The sequence below is a fragment of the Bidens hawaiensis genome, unplaced genomic scaffold, assembly GCF_021521415.1.
Source record: "Bidens hawaiensis isolate Kalapana, Puna unplaced genomic scaffold, B.hawaiensis_p1.1 tig00004973_1, whole genome shotgun sequence".
Taxonomy (NCBI): Eukaryota; Viridiplantae; Streptophyta; class Magnoliopsida; order Asterales; family Asteraceae; genus Bidens; species Bidens hawaiensis.
This window is the reverse complement of record NW_027491313.1, coordinates 1,090,118-1,107,018: the sequence shown is the minus strand read 5'-3', so window position 1 is coordinate 1,107,018 and position 16,901 is coordinate 1,090,118. Positions and strand designations below refer to the sequence as shown.

General features: G+C 39.8%; 1 protein-coding gene across 1 annotated transcript; it reads left to right on the top strand.

Annotated features, from left to right (window-relative positions):
- The first annotated feature begins 2,896 nt into the window (after window positions 1–2,896).
- Window positions 2,897–4,993, top strand: LOC143628450 (uncharacterized). The gene is made up of 5 exons (XM_077098048.1): window positions 2,897–3,034; window positions 3,092–3,457; window positions 3,562–3,878; window positions 4,141–4,260; window positions 4,369–4,993. Exons 1-5 carry the CDS (start codon window positions 2,897–2,899, stop codon window positions 4,991–4,993), a joined length of 1,566 nt encoding a protein of 521 aa, XP_076954163.1.
- Window positions 4,994–16,901: the final 11,908 nt, after the last annotated feature.

The following is a 16,901-nucleotide window of genomic DNA, read 5'->3' as shown; positions in this document are numbered from 1 at the left end:
CAAAATATATATTAACCATGCTTACTTACTTGATCAATGCTATATCACTATTTGTTCCAAGAATCACCAAACTTGATTATGATATTTTGAGAGTGTTTTAGAAAAATAAAATGTATGTGTGTGTGATGTGATATGGATGGCCAAAAGGAAGAAAAAGAAAAGTTATAACCTTAATTGTTATTTACTCATCATTAACACAATCATTAAGACATAATTAATTTTATAAATACATGTGACATGTTACATTCTATTATAAACATTTTCTAGTAAACATATGTTGTGTACTAGTCTTTTTGTTACTTGTCATGTAATATATCATAGGTTATGTTATTTTAATTATTCACTTCTCCTACAACATATAAGTATACAACAACTAATCATGTAGCATGTAACACAATTTCACCCACCAAATATAATACATGGAACATATCATGTGTGACAAATTTATTATAACCTATCATATATTATAACATGTGTGACAAGTTTATTATTCTAGTTATCAATAACTAGTTACTCTCACTTAGTTCACCAACGACACCACTGACTCCATGTATGCATACATGACACTATATGCATGGGTGTAACATCCTACTTTTGGTTATAATAATAAATAAATTTCGTCTATTTATAGTGGGTCGTTATCGGTTTAGATAAATAGAATATGAGTTGGGCTATTGTTGGGTAAATGGATATGGGTTATGGACTTAGGTTATGAAAGAAAGAAGGAAATACCATGGGCTTAAGCCCATGATCCCTAAATATATAAACCATAATCACCATTTAATCCCTCATTTACACATATACCTTACACCACCCAAAACACACACTTAAGCTTTCTCTCTAGTTCTCTCCTTACCTAAGCCGAAACCAAGAAGGAAACCGAGCACCGACCCGAGGTAATGATAGTATGATATTGTATAAACCCAAACCCGTTAGATATGGTCACGAAACGACGAGCCGACCCTGTTAAACCGTTTAATTCACGAGATCCGGATGGAATCGAGTATAAACCGGACCTAATATGAGCTTAGGGATCACCCTAGCTCAGATCTGGATCGAACGAGGCGAAAAACGGTGAAAAACGAGTCAAAATTTGTTTTTCCGGCGAAACCGCGTTTTTCCGGCGACGGCGCCGGAAAATATACGAGGTTAAGGGAATGTCAGAGAATGTTCTGACATTCTCTGACCTAACCCTAGTTCGTTAACAGAGGATTAACGAACTAGAGGCAATTCGTCAGCTGATTCGCTAAGGAAAGGTTAACGAACTAGCTTCAGTTCGTATCCAATTCGTTAAGGGAAAAAGATAACAAATTACCCTTGATTCGTTACAGTCATTTTTAACAGAAATAACGAATTAGAAGCTCCAATTCGTTACATGGACTGATTCGTTATATGGGCTGGTTCGTTATATGGACTGATTCGTCAAGGACCAGTTCGTTATAACAAACCAATTCGTTAAAGAACCAGGTAACGAACTAGAAGTTTTATGAAATGACAGAACAGTCCCTGGACTTATAAAAGAATGGTTTAATTACAAAGAAGCCCTTGGACTTTTTAAGTTTGCAAATTCAATGATGATTCAAAATTCTAATGGAAAATGTGATTAGACAGCTCGACCCCAGCTAGGGGCTTTGCCCCTTGGACCCTGCTAGGGGCTGCCGCCCCTAGACCCCGCTGCCCCCGGACCCCCGTTCGTTGAGGGTTATAATTAGACTGGAAATTCAAGATGAGTAGTGATAGTTAATTGATGTATGTAATTATTATACAGTTAGCCGTGCCCAACTGAAGAAAGGAATAACTATTAACGGTGAGCGTAACCGACTTCAGGTGAGTTTCTAGCCCCACCCCTTGTTATGTTTTCGGGGCTGTGTGCATACTCGATGTGATTAGTTAATACACTTATCCTAAGTGATAAGTGTATGCCATATATGTTTTATGTGAAAAGGTATGATTGACTGCTTGTCGGTACATGAACGATCTTCGGATATTGCATGTACTACCAGGTAAAGGTTTGATGATAAAATTGTTATATATGAAGAATGAATGATATATGTATGTATGAAACTTACAATTATGTATATATAAAGGTATGGTATGAAGGTATGGAAGAAAGGGGTAACCGGACCCTAATAATATCCGAGGATGAAGGGAGACCGGACCCTAATAATATCCGAGGATGGAGGGTACCGGACCCTAATAATATCCGAGGTATGTAGGGTGAAACGCCCTTTTTAGTGTAAGGTTAGCTATGAATATGTATGGATGAATGATGAATAGGTAAGGTATGTAAAGCGTACCTTCTGGCACGTATATGTGTATGTAAAGTAAGTTATGTGATTAACTAGAACTCACTTAGCGTAGCTGACTTTTAGTATGCACGCAGGCAAATAGGTTGAGGCAGCTCGCGTGATTGAAGACACATGGTATGGAATCGAAGATACTGGCATCTAGAAGAAATGTTGTGATGTTTTAAAGACTATGGTTTGCTTTAAATGACTATGAATGCTTTATAAGACAAGATTTGATGGCTATGTAAAATGTTATGGTTGAAATTTTATTATTCCGCGAATGTTTTAATTAACTCTGATATTTAGAACTGCGTTTATGAGTAAATCCAACACTAAAGTAGGGCTACCGGTAACGGGGCCTTACAATGGGAGTTCATTAACTTAGTTAACAGAACTAACTGGGTTTACTGACACAGTCAACATGATTTAACTAAAAATGTCGGGTGTCACATCGGGGATTACAAATGTTGAATGTATTTATTATGGAGTTGGATATTATAATATGTTTTTATACATATATTTATAAATAAAAACCAAAAATTTAAAATGGGTCGGATTTTTGGGTTTAAAAAGTAACGAATGTTACACTAATTGAAGCTGCAAGAACAATGTTATCAGACTCCAAGCTTCCTCTATTCTTTTGGGGTGAAGCCATCAATGCGGATTGCTTCATTCAGAACTGTGTGCTCATTAACAAGCGTCTAAAGAAGACTCCTTATGAAGTCTACTACAAGACGAAGCCGCAAGTCAACTACTTCAAGGATTTTAGATGTCCATTCACCTTACTCCATACCGATGCTTAGTCTTATCCTAAGTTTGTTGAGAAAGCTGATGAGGGATATTTTGTTGGGTACGCATCTAACAAAACCGCTTATCGAGTCTACAATAAGAAGACCAAGCTAATATTGGAATCCTTTAATGTTGATTGGCAAGAGCTGAATGCTACTGATGCTCGCACGGGACCGGATTGGATGTTTGATTATGAGTACTTGTTCAAACAGTTTCGCGGCATGTCTATTCCACCACCTGCAAATATTCAAGTTCCATCTTCTTTACAAGAAATTTTGTTGATGCAATCCTTAATCAACAACCTGTCTGAGGTGGATATTTCTACTGGACCATTTAACATACCAGCACCACCTGCAATTCTACCTCCGCCTCCACCTCCAGTAAATATCAAGTTGTTGACAATCTTGCTGTTCAAACCGCTGATTCAACTGAGATGGTAGAAGTTGAAGATGTATCTGATACTGATTGAGATGATTCATTTAAGTCTGCAGACAATGTGGAACAACACCAAGTAGATCCTGTGGCTGAAAATCAAGTAGCTCCGAGCATGGTAGAATATGTTGCCACACCTCCATCTCAAGAAGAAATAGTTCAAGCTGCCCATGCCACTGAAGACCATGCTACTGGTGACTCTGGAAATACTGCGTCAACTCCCATGGATGCAATTGCGGTTCACTATGGTGAACATCTATGGGAAGAAAAAATTGCTCAAGAGAATAGAGTTGATCAACCTGATTCTATTCAGTCAATCTCTGATGTTCTTGAAAATGCTCCTCGCATTTTTCATCCCATTGAAACTCTGTCTGTAAATCTTTAAGCTGGACCAGTCACCATTGTTGAAGACATTCGTCAGTTACCCATTCATCGACATCATCCCATAGAGAACATCATAGGATCCCTATCTGCCGGCATCCAAACAAGAAGTAAATCCGGTACCATAAACAGATGTCTTTTTGCATATTTTACTTCACAGGTTGAGCCGAAGGACTGCAAGATAGCCCTGAAAGAAAACTCGTGGGTTGAATCTATGCAATAAGATCTATTATAGTTCAAGAATATTCAGGTTTGGAGACTGGCCAAGATGCCACCGAACAAGAAACCTATTGGGACTAGATGAGTTTTCAGAAACAAGAAAGATAATAGAGGGTTATTACAAGAAACAAAGCAAGACTGGTTGTGCAAGGTTTCTCTCAACGTGAAGGTCTTGATTATGATGAAACTTAAGCACTTGTGGCTAGGCTCGAGGCAATTTGTCTCTTTTTGGCCTATGAATCGTACATGAATTTCAAAGTGTATATCAAATAGACGTGAAGACCGCTTTCTTGTATGGTAAAGTGAAGGAGGAGATATACGTGAAGCAACCACCAGGTTTTGAGAATCCTGATCGCCCAAAATATGTTTACCGTCTTGATAAAGCCCTCTATGGCCTTCACCAGGCACCCCGTGCTTGGTATGCTACCTTAGCTGAACATTTGCTAAAGAATGGCTATAGAAGAGGAGTTATCGATCAAACGCTCTTAATCAAGAAGGTAAAGGGTGATCAGATCTTGGTCCAAGTGTATGCTGATGACATTATCTTTGGATCTACATCTGATAAATTGTGTAAAGAGTTTGCCGAGGTCATGCAAAGCCAGTTTCAGATGAGCTCGTTAGGAGAGATGACTTTCTTCTTGGGTCTTCAAGTTGAACAAAAGGAGGACGCAATTTTAATTCATCAAGAAAAATATGTTCGAGACATCGTCCAAAAGTTTGGGTTCAAAGACTCCACTCCTTTTCTCACTCCGATTGCTACCAGACCTGTGCTTGCTCCATATCCATCGGGAATTCCGGTTGATCAATATCTTTATAGATCAATGATCGGCTCCCTGATGTATCTCATTACTAGCAGGCCGGACATCATGTTCTCTGTCTGTTAGTGTGCAGGATATCGATGTAATCCAAAATAATTCCATTTAACTACTGTAAAGCGTATTTTTCGGTACCTTAAGGGAAAGCCTTTCTTAGGTATTTGGTATCCTAAACATTCCCCTATGGTGCTTCATGCTTACACCGACAATGATTATGGGGGTTGCAATCTTGATCGAAAGTCAACATCGGAAGGATGCCAGTTCCTGGGTGATAGGTTGATCTCTTGGTAATGCAAGAAACAAGTCACCGTGTCTACCTCCACTGCTGAAGTAGAATACATTGCTGCCTTTGCCAGCTGTTCACAAGTGATATGGATCCAGCATCAGCTGCTGGATTACGGTTTGAATTTCTTTAACACCCCCATTAAGTGTGATAATGAAGCATCGGTTTGTATTGTCAAAAACCCGGTCCAACACTCTAAGACAAAACACATTGACATCCGAATGCACTTCATTCGTGATTGTTATGACCGAAAACTTGTCACTATTGAACGGGTTGACACAAATGACAACTATGCAGACCTGTTTACAAAAGCCTTTGATCGTGCCCGATTTTTGTTTCTTGTTGAGTCTCTGGGCATGATCTTTTTTGTTCAAAATTAAGTTTTTCTTCATTTTATTTTATTTTTTTAATGTTATTGTTATTTATTTTATTTTATTATTTATTTTTATTTTTGGTATTTTATTTTTCTCTTGTACTTTTAAGTTTTAATTTTTAATAAAATTATTTTTAATTTTTTAATTTAGATTAGTTTATTTTACTATTTTTTAAAGTTTATTTTTATTTTTATCTTTTTGTGTTTAAAATTGTAAATATTTTTATATGTCACAATTTTATAGAGAGAATTTTTTTTTCAGTTTCTTCAAGAAAAAAAATTTAAGTCACTTGACTTACCAAAGATACTTTGTATTATATTAATTTAATCATTTATATTTTCAGAAAAAGCTTCAAAAGATATTCTCTCGTTTAGAAGGAACTTCTGTTTAGAGGGGGTCGGATAAGTAAAATTAAGAAATTTTGAGAAATTGATCCGACCTTTGGAATATATTAAGAAATTATCCTTACTAATCCTAGCACATGAACAGAGTATATCAAAAGCCAACAAGATAATTGCTTTATGTGTAGATAGGATTGACAAATGAGTAAGTATCACAGTGATATAAACTTAAATACTCGTCTATGCTAGTGGTTACCCTCCTATGAAGCGGTTGTCAACTCCAATATAAGTTATATCGATGAAGGCAAACAAGTTACTAGTCAGTCATATACGAGCCTGTTAGTGATTGGACACAATAAAAATTATTTCTTGCTTTAAATTCAAATATTGAAATATAAAAAATTATTAAAGCAGAAAAATTGCAAAATGCTCAAAAAGTATTCAAAATCAACAACAAAAATGTTGATAATTTATCAAACAAAAGGGGTATATTATAACTATGTGACGTGGGGCAAACAAGTAAGTCTTAAACACTTTATATGAAGGCTTGTAAGTCTGGATGGTGTTAGGACTGATATTATCCTTCCGAAGATATGTATGGATCAGTTATCCTTCCGAAGAGCTCCAGAACCATGTCGAAGATCAAGGATCCTCAGAGGTTAATATTATTAACAATTGTTTCATGTGTGTAGGTTAATGTTCAACAAAAGTAACGGCTATGTGACTTGGTCCACCTTAAATCTCGCAACTTGGAAGCTACCAGCACGTGGTCAATGGACGTTAGAAGACTAGTGGGATAGTGGCGAATAGATAAGACTTATTGTTGTATTTATTTTCTATATATCGAGATAAGATCGATTCGATATGACAGTGGTATTCACACACACTCAGAGAAGAACTCACTATTCTCTCTATAAACGTTAACTACTACTGTAACATCGATCTAATCTCCACAACCTTTGTAACCATTTTCTGATATTAATAAACTGGTGATCGACGAGTTGTCATCACCCGGGGTTTTTTTCTTTTGATCTGAACAAGGTCAAAAGGTTTTTCCTCGCAACAAATCACTGTGTTCACTCTATTTTAGTTCATATAATTGTTATTGTTATCGTAGCACTAGACCTCACATTAACAGATTTGGATACATTATCCTTAGCTGATTTTTATCCCAAACAATTTAGCGCCCACCGTGGGGCAATTGGTGCTATAATCCATATTACTCCTATCAATTTTCGCTTTTTTCATACCCATATCACTATCAATGGCCTCTAAATCAACCTCTGCTTCATCAAACATGCCGTCTACGGTTCCTCTCTCATCAAGGACTTTGCCGCCGATGCCTCTGCCAATCACGGGAGCATCACGGCCTACCGCTGCTAGAAGCAAAACACAACTGCCAGTCTTCCAGAGCTCAAGAACCACTGCTGCCACTCTGGTGGTTAGTACTAACAATGATGTTTCTAATATGTTTTCGCAGGTCAAAGCATATATGGAGCAGCAAACCAAGACCGACCAGAGGATCCTTCGTGAGATAGAAGATCTCAAGAAGACTAAGAGGCCAGCGGAGGATCACACTCCCTTGATGCCTAGGATGTTGGATTCACTACTCCAGGATCCTTGGCTCAGTTCACTCAAGGATCATATATCCTTCAACAGGGGTCCATGGGTCAACAGACTCAAAGATCCTCACTGTTTCATCCAGGATCATCTATCCTCCAACAAGGGTCCATGGGTCAGCAAACTCAAGGATCCTCACACTTCCAAAAAGGATCATCTATCCTTCAACCGGGGTCCATGGGTCAACTAGCTCAAGGATCCTCAATTTTCCCACAAGGATCGTCCATCCTTCAACCAGGATCCTCTGAGTTATATCACCAAGGATCCTATAATTCCCAACCTCAGGGATCCTTCTTTCAGAATCAAGGATCCTCAGGAGTCCAACAACAACGATCCTCCGAAGTCCATGAAGGAGATATAATCCCCATGCAGACCATAGCTTCTGGAGGACCAACTCCTATCGCAGACTCCTCTTATCCCAGCTACTCATCCGGTATGCCAACCTTAACCCAGAAAAGAGTTAACTTGTATGATCCTATATCCTTTAACGCTAACCGTGGTCCCATGCAGGATGCAGGTATCAACCAAGCTATGACCAAGGAGCTACAAAAGCTCAAGGATATGATATCCAGTGTTCCCGGGGTGATACGATCAATCCCCGAGATACCTGAGGGAAGCCACAAGTTATCCAGATTTGCTCCACCTATTTGTGATGCTGAAATCCCGAAGCGATTCCAAACGCCCAACATGAAGACTTTCGACGGGACCACTGATCTTGAAAAGAATGTGGCACAATACAGAGAGAGGATGGAGATCAATCCCATTCCTGAGAGACTCAAGGAAGCCTGCCTGTGCAAAGGCTTCAGATCCACACTGACAGGATCAGCTTTAAAATGGTTGCTAAGTCTTCCTCCTTTTTCAGTTACTTCTTTTTCACACTTAGTTAACTTGTTTACCAGTCAATTTTCCTGTAGCAGGAAATTTGAGAAGTTAACTAGTGATTTATACCGAGTTATCCAACCAAGTGATAAATCTCTTAGAGATTTTGTTACAAGGTTCGGCAGGGAAGCTCTGGAAATCCCTAATCTTGACGTGGCTACTTCTGTTGAAGCCTTTAAGATGGGACTTCAGAGGGGCTCCCCTTTTATGATGATCTTGTGATGACTCCTTCCAGGTCTCTAGATGAAGTAAGGAACAGAGCACTAAGGTTTATACGGCTGGAAGACGACAAAAGGATCCAAGAACGATTGGGGGCTCAGACAAAAAAAGAATCCCCTGATAAGAATATAGGATCCTCATACAGGAACAACAACTCGAAGCCGTACACCAAGTTCAACAATCAAAACATACGAGTAGTCGAAGAAGGAGATGATGATGATGATTATCCCAGCATCTCAGAGTACTGCTTCTCCGTAGATACCCATGGCTTGATTTGTGCCATGAAGGATCTAGGCGAAAAAGCGAGATGGCCCCGAAAGAACGAGAAGAGAACCACCTTCAAAGATAAGTCTAAATGGTGTGCCTTCCACGAAGATTTTGGCCATTTGACAAATGAGTGCATTGGCTTAAGGAGAGAAGTCGGATACCTCTTGAGCAAGGGCCACTTCAAAGAATTGTTGGGAAGAAAGAAGTCAAGGATCCAGGATCCTGAAGAGGCTCCTCAAAAAGCTACACCACCACCACCAGATGCTCACGTAATCAACTTCGTCGCCAGAGACTACGACATATTCCAAGCTTCTTGTTCAGCAGAGAAGAAGCCTACCGAAGAAGCTAAGTTGGATGATGAAAGAAGACCGCTCATCCCCACTACTTCAATAACTGACAAGAGAATCTTCTTTGAACAAGAGGGTAACTCAAGGATCCATGATCCTTATCAAGGCGAGCGCATGGTCAATTTCATCTACGGAGGATCAGACATATGTGGAACTTCTTTCTCCGCAGCCAAGAGGCTCGCCAAGGAAGTCAAATTGGATGGCGGGGAGCGACCAGTTATATCCACCACTTTGACTAATGATAAAAGGATCTTCTTCGACGAAGAAGACAAATCAAGCATTCAGGATCCTCACCATGACGGTTTGATTGTAACTTTATTTATTGCTAATCATTATGTACGCAGGATCCTGGTAGACGGTGGTAGCTCGGTCAATATCATCCAGCATGATATCCTTCAAAAGATGAACATACCAGATTCAGAGACCATCCCAAGAACATCGGTACTAGTTGGTTTCAGGGGAGAAACCAAGAAAACATTGGGGGACATCAACCTCCCGATATACATCGAAGGGTTAAATTCTTATCAAAGAATTTGTGTTATTGATAACCGTTCTTGTTGCAATGTTATTTTAGGCAGGCCTTGGTTTCATGGAGTGAAGGCAGTGGCTTCTACTTACCACCAATGCATTAAACTCCCTACCCCTTGGGGAGTAGTAAGGATAGACGGTGATCAAGTGGAGGCCAAAAACTATTATTCTTCATCAATGAAGCCAACAGCCAAGCAAACGGTAGCATAGCAACCACAACAACATCCTAGGGACATTCTGGAAGCTCGGGAAAAATACATTAAAGAAGTATCCTTGGATCCCGAGGATCCAGATATAAAGGTGTTCCTAGGATCCAGTATCCCCAGTAAGATCGAGGAGGATTTAGTATCCTTCTTAGAATGAAGAAACTCTACCTTTGCCTTTAAACATTCATACATGACAGGTATTTCAAAGGTGGTAATCACTCATAAATTAGGCCTCGATTTATCTATTAAACCCGTCCCTCAGAAGCGAAGAAAATTCGCTCCTGAGAGGAACAATATTATACAAGAAGAAGTTGAAAAACTTCTTAAGGCCGGTATGATCAGAGAGGTTCAATATCCTCGATGGCTGGCTAATGTAGTTGTTGTTTCAAAAAAGAATGGAAAGTGGAGGGTGTGTGTCGATTTTACATATTTAAACAAGGCATGCCCCAAGGATCCTTTCCCGTTACCACATATAGACTTCATGGTGGATGCAACAGCAGGACATGAAATGCTTACCTTTATGGATGCTTCCTCTGGATTTCAAAAAATTCAGATGGAACCATCTGATCAGAGGATACAGCCTTCATGACTCCTACCGGCATATAATGTTATATTGCTATGTCGTTTGGACTAAGAAATGCAGGGGCAACATACCAAAGACTAGTCAACATGATATTCAAGGATCAGTTGGGCAGGACGATGGAAGTATACATAGACGACATGGTGGTAAAGTCAAGGAAAGCTGAGGATCACCTTAGAGACCTTGAAGAAGCATTCAATATCCTCGACCAATATAACATGAAACTGAATCCGTCAAAATGACATTTCGGTGTTAAGGCTGGAAAGTTTCTAGGATATATGGTAACCAAAAGAGGGATAGAAGCAATCCCCGAGCAGATTGAAGCCATTATCAACCTGAAATCGCCAGCAAATGCCAAGGAAGTCCAAAGGCTCATGGGAAGAATGGCCGCTCTCAACAGGTTCATCTTAAGATCCTCCGAGAAGTGCAAAGATTTCTACGATATTCTTAGAAAGAATAAAAAATTTGAATGGACGGAAAAGCATGAGGCTGCGCTCAAAGCCTTGAAGGATTACTTATCCTCAGCTACAGCTCTAATGAAGCTTGTGGATGGAGAATCCTTATATCTATATCTAGCAGTTTCAGGTAATGCAGTAAGTGTCGTTCTCGTCAAGGATCATGAAGGTGAACAGCACCCCATTTATTATGTAAGTAAGAGTCTTTTAGACGCAGAAGCCATGTATTCTCATTTAAAAAAGTTAATTCTTGCACTCCTTATGGATTCTACTAAATTAAGACATTATTTTGAGACTCATACTATTATTTTAAGAACTAACTATCCTGCTAAGAATGTTCTTAAAAAGCCAGAATTTTCAGGTAGGATGGCTAAATGGGTTGTGAAGCTGAGTGCATATGACATTCAGTATGAGCCTAGAACAGCTATCAAATCACAGGCACTCGCAGACTTTGTGGCTGATTTCAGCAGTGACATGCAAAAGGAGGCTGATTTAGAAGTCCAGCAACTAGAAGAAACCAAGGATCCTTGGATCCTCTTCACAGATGGAGCATCCAACGTAAGAGGAACGGGATTAGGCATACTACTGAAATCGCCACAGGGGGACATAATACCCCAGTCCATTGCATGTGCATTTCAAGCAACTAACAATGAGGCAGAATATGAAGCACTCATAGAAGGTTTACTTTTAGCCAAAAGCGTGAGGATCAGGTATCTTCAAGTTTATATGGATTCTTTACTAATAACCAACCACTATAACGGTTCTTATACCGTGAAAGGTGAAAAAATGATTAAATATTTAGAAATCGTGAAGGAGTTAGCAAAATCCATCGAGTTGTTTAGTATCATACAGGTACCAAAGAGGAAAATGCCGGGGCAGATGCCTTAGCAAACTTAGCCTCATCCTTGAAAATTCCAGTAGATAAAAAGATCCCAATCATCCATATACTCTCACCAGCAATAGCAGAGCAAGAAGTTGGGGAGATAACAAGTGACAAACAGATTGTACTTTGGGATCCATTATCCTCCGCTAGCCAAGGATCCTGGATCCTCCCAATCAAGAAATACATTCAAACTGGAGAGATCCCAGCTACGGAGAATCCAAAATCCTTCAAACTCAAGGTATCACAATATATTTTATTAGATGATATTCAATATAGAAAATCATTTGCAGGTCCATACTTGAGGTGCATAGAGGATCCTGAAATCCAAGAAGTGCTCAAAGACTTTCACGAAGGTGATTGCGGAAACCACACGGGGGGAAGAGCAATATTCTCCAGGATACTTAGGACTGGTTACTTCTGGTCGACGATGAAGAGGGATGCAATGCAGTACTCGAAAAAATGTGATGCCTGTCAAAGGCATGCAAACATCCTTCATCAATCAGCAAAGCCTATGTATCCTATATCTTCTTCATGGCCTTTTATGAAGTGAGGAATGGACATTGTTGTTAAGCTACCAAAAGCACCAGGCGGAAAGGTCTTTATGCTTGCTATGACAGACTACTTCTCCAAATGGATTGAAGAAGAAGCATTCGTGCAAGTCCGAGAAAGGGAAGCTATATCCTTTATTAAACGAAATATTATAACTAGATTTGGCATTCCTTCTGAGATTATTTGTGATAATGGTTCCAATTTATTGGGAAAAGAATAAGTAACTTTTGTGACAGCTGGGGCATAAAGATGATTACCTCAAGTCTAGTGCATCCTCAAGCCAACGGCCAAGCAGAGTCAAGTAATAAAATCATCATCAACAATCTGAAGAAGAAGTTAGGAGCCAAGAAGGGTAAATGGGCTGAAGAACTACCATATGTTCTTTGGGCCGACAGGACAACACCCAAGAATGCAACAGGCCAAACACCTTTCTCATTGGTGTTTGGATCAAAAGCAGTTATCCCTACAAAAATGGTGGTTCCTACAGCCAGAACGAGCATCCGTGATCCTGAGGTCAATGAAGGAATCCTATTTGAAGATTTGGATACTGTTGAAGAACTCAGAGACCTAGCCAAGATCAGAAGGCCAACATATCAACAAAGGGTAGCTGGGGCATACAACAAGAATATCAGGATCAGAAGATTTCAAGAAGGAGATTTAGTTTTGAGAAAAGCCTTCCAAAACACAACCAATCCGGCTGATGGGAAGTTAGCACCCAAATGGGAAGGTCCTTATCTGATCGAGTCGGTGGTAGGAAAGGGGGCATATCATTTTCTCACTACGGAAGGCAATAGGTTACCAAGAGCATGGAATGCTATCCACCTCAAAAAATACTTTTTCTGATCAGGATCAAGTATCCTCTAAGGATTGAGTATCCTTAAAGGATCAAGGATCCCCAAAATTGGTAATATCTATATGATCATTTATCCTTTTAAATTTCTTATTACTTATTTAAGGATAACGTATCCTTAACATTTTTTGTTTCTTCCAAGTTTTAAGTATCAAAGCAGGATATTAATAAGATGTGTAATAGTCAAGAGGTTGGCCACATCTCCTTTATATTTAAGGTACTTTACTATTTTCCTTGGCCTAGCCCACGATTGGATATGACCCCCGATGGTCATATCCCCTAAGATTTAAAGGTTTTCAGCTTTCTTATAAATTAGAGTTTCTACACTCTCGCCTGGAGCGCACGTTATCCAACGTATAGTCTGGGGCAGCGGGACCGGTACACGCTTAGTAGCTGACAATTTCGTTGCTTTCGGCTATATGGAGGATCCTATGATTTATGGTAGACGTACCATACCACCGGTTTATAACGTTTTCACGTTATCTTACATTTGGGCTAAATCCCGTTTGGGCAAGTCCCCAGTTAACATCCGTATTTGGGCTTGTCCCCAGTTTGGGCTTGTCCCCAGTTCACGGGCTTGTCCCCAGTTGCACGGGCTTGTCCCCACTTTATTATTTGGGCTTGTCCCCAGCTTAATAGGTTTGACCCCGATTAACATTATAAGATGTTTGCTACAGATTTTCTAAGTTCATCACGAAGACAAAGTCCTATGGATTCAAGATCCTAAGATTACTTCTTCAAGGATCATTGTGGGTTCTATACTTATGGTAACTTAGGTCTACTTAGACCTTCTGGTATGGTTTCTATTAATGAATTTACATTGTCTTAGTTGCAATAATTTTTAAACATTTTAGGGGTAATCTCTTTAAGGATATTTTATTGTAAAAACTTTTGTCAATTTTTAAGGATACTCTACCCTACAATTTATTCTTTAGAAATATCATATCCTAAATATTTTTCGTAAGGATACTTTATCCAAAAATCTCTCGTTCAAGATTATTTTTCAAAACTTTCAATAAAGCTAAAGAGATATCAAACAAACTTTTGAAATAACAGATAACAAGCAGATAGTTAAAAGTTTAATATTATTAAGCATAAGTCACCTGGACTTACCAAAATCTTTTAACCCAGATTTCATCATGCAAAAGATGGACCATCCACCCAGGTTAAACATGTGTTACTAAATGTTTTTAAGTGCAGGAAAATAAAAGTCAGAGGCACTAAAGGCTTCATCCCCACAAATAGAGGATCCATCCACCTTCAGTGCCCCTGAAAATTGTCTTGAGGATCATTGATCCTTAAACCCTACTTACTATTGTTTATTACAACCCAAATTATCCATAAAAAACATCAACATAAACAAAAAGTGGGCTCGAGCCTTGTCTTTTATATCCTTCATCCCCACTTATGCCGCGTCTTCACCCTCTGCAGCACCTTCTCCTTCACCGGCTTCAGCCACCTCCTTGACACCACTAGTCCCAGCCTCATTTTCCTCAGCCATCTCCTCATCATCTTCGCCACAAAGAGCCTCCAAGGCATTCTTCCACTTTTTCACGTCCCAGGTCATCTTATCGAAAGCAGGGTCACCGGCCTCCTTCGCCATCTTGATCCGTGCTTGGAACACCGACCTAGCAACCCACATCTTAGTCTCGTCTGTAGCCTGCTTCACTGCCTCTTGGTGTTGGGTCTCCGCAAAGGATAGCTGATCCTCCAATTGTTTTTTGTCCTTGGAGAGTTGGATCATGGCTTTGTCCTTGGCAACCACGACTTTCCCTAGCCCTGACAGCTTCTCACTCATCTGGCTGATTGTTAGGGCCCAAATCTTATATTCGGATCTGTGCTCAGGATCCCAAATATTCTCAGGATCCCGAATACGTTCAGGATTCTCGAATAAGTTTAGTATCCTGAGTATTAATGCTAATAAATAGATATTTCTCTCTTTGTGTTGATTTATAATTGCAGATATTAATTGTTGATTTACTCCATGCGAAATACACGGTTGGTGGTTACATAAAACGTGTGGAATGAGTTATAACCGCTAGGATTAAGGGCCAAGTAATGGTTAATGGTCAAATATTGACTATTATGCTGAAATCTCGCACTTATAATTAATATTAGCACGTGGGAGAACTCAATTATTGTCAGGAATCATTTCTATGTATAAGGATCCCGGATTTACTAACAGGTTTTCAATATTCGGCATCCCCGATAATTGCTAACAGTTGTATTATCTTCGAATATTTGAAGTTATTTCGCAGATGGGATTATGTTTGACAAGTGACTCCTTAAAGAATCAGTCAAAGACGTGAGGAGTAACGGCTAAGAGACATAACTTCGCATTTAAAGCCATTAAACCACGTGATTAAAGCATTAAAGACAAGGGCGGATTTCCCGGGATAACAGTTGTAATATTTTATTATATATAGGAGCTGATAATATCATTAGGACACACATTCACTTACCTAGCTACTAGCATTCTCTGTAACACTTAGCATTCGATCACTTATCAGCTCCACCACTTGTAATCACCTATTTTCGTTATTAATAATATCGACGGTGATAGTTTTCACCGTCCGGGGGTTTTTTGTGCCGGAGATTACAATACGAATCCGACCAAAAATTACGTTATTAATCTTTAACCGAAGCAATTCGACCAAAGATTACGTAGCTAATTCTTGAACGACGTAAGATTATTGTGATCAGGGGTTTTTTCCCTCGTAATCATATCGTTGTGTTCGATCTTATTATCAACAAGCACTTCACCTCACGCACTAATTTAATCAAAAGTTGCTTTGCCAATTTTTGACCGAAACAATTTGGCGCCCACCATGGGGCAAACGGTGCTTTGATCATTATTCACTCTCAAACGAAACCCTACTCTCAATATCAACAACATGTCTTCCCAACCAAAGATTGTTTCTTCCTCTGCTTCTACCTCAGATTTCTCAGCGAGGCCGCCTATGCCTCTCCCTCCTGCTGGTGGTATACCGAAGAAACCTGACAATGTTCAGAAGAAACCTGCTACTCTTGTATTTTCAGGTTCGAGGCCGTCTCCCCAGGATCCCGTTATGGTGTCCAATAACGACCTTCTGTCTCTGTACAGACGGCTACAGGAACAGATGGATCGCCAGAACAAGACCAACCAGATGCTCATGAAGGAACTGGAAGATTTCAAGAAAGCCAAGAAGCCGGCGGAAGAATTCACACCATTAGTCCCGAGATCTCTGGATTTCACTCCTCCAGGATCTTCAGGATTGGTGCATCCAGAGCCGACCATGGCGTACAACTCTGGACCCCCATCTTTCCAGCATTTGGGGTCTGCGGGATTGCACTTATCTGGATCTCAAGGATACTCGTATGCGTCATCTGCTGGGCCTTTTCAACATGCAGGATCCTTAGGATTGTCACAACCGGGAGGACCCTCCGGATTGTTCCAACAGTCTTGATCCTCAGGATTGTTCCAACAGTCTGGATCCTCAGGATTGTTCCAGCAGTCTGGATCCTCTGGAATGTTTCAATAGTCCGGATCCTCAAGATTGTTCCATCAGGCTGGTCCTTATCAGCAGGCAGTATCTTCAGGATTAGCTCAAGCTCAA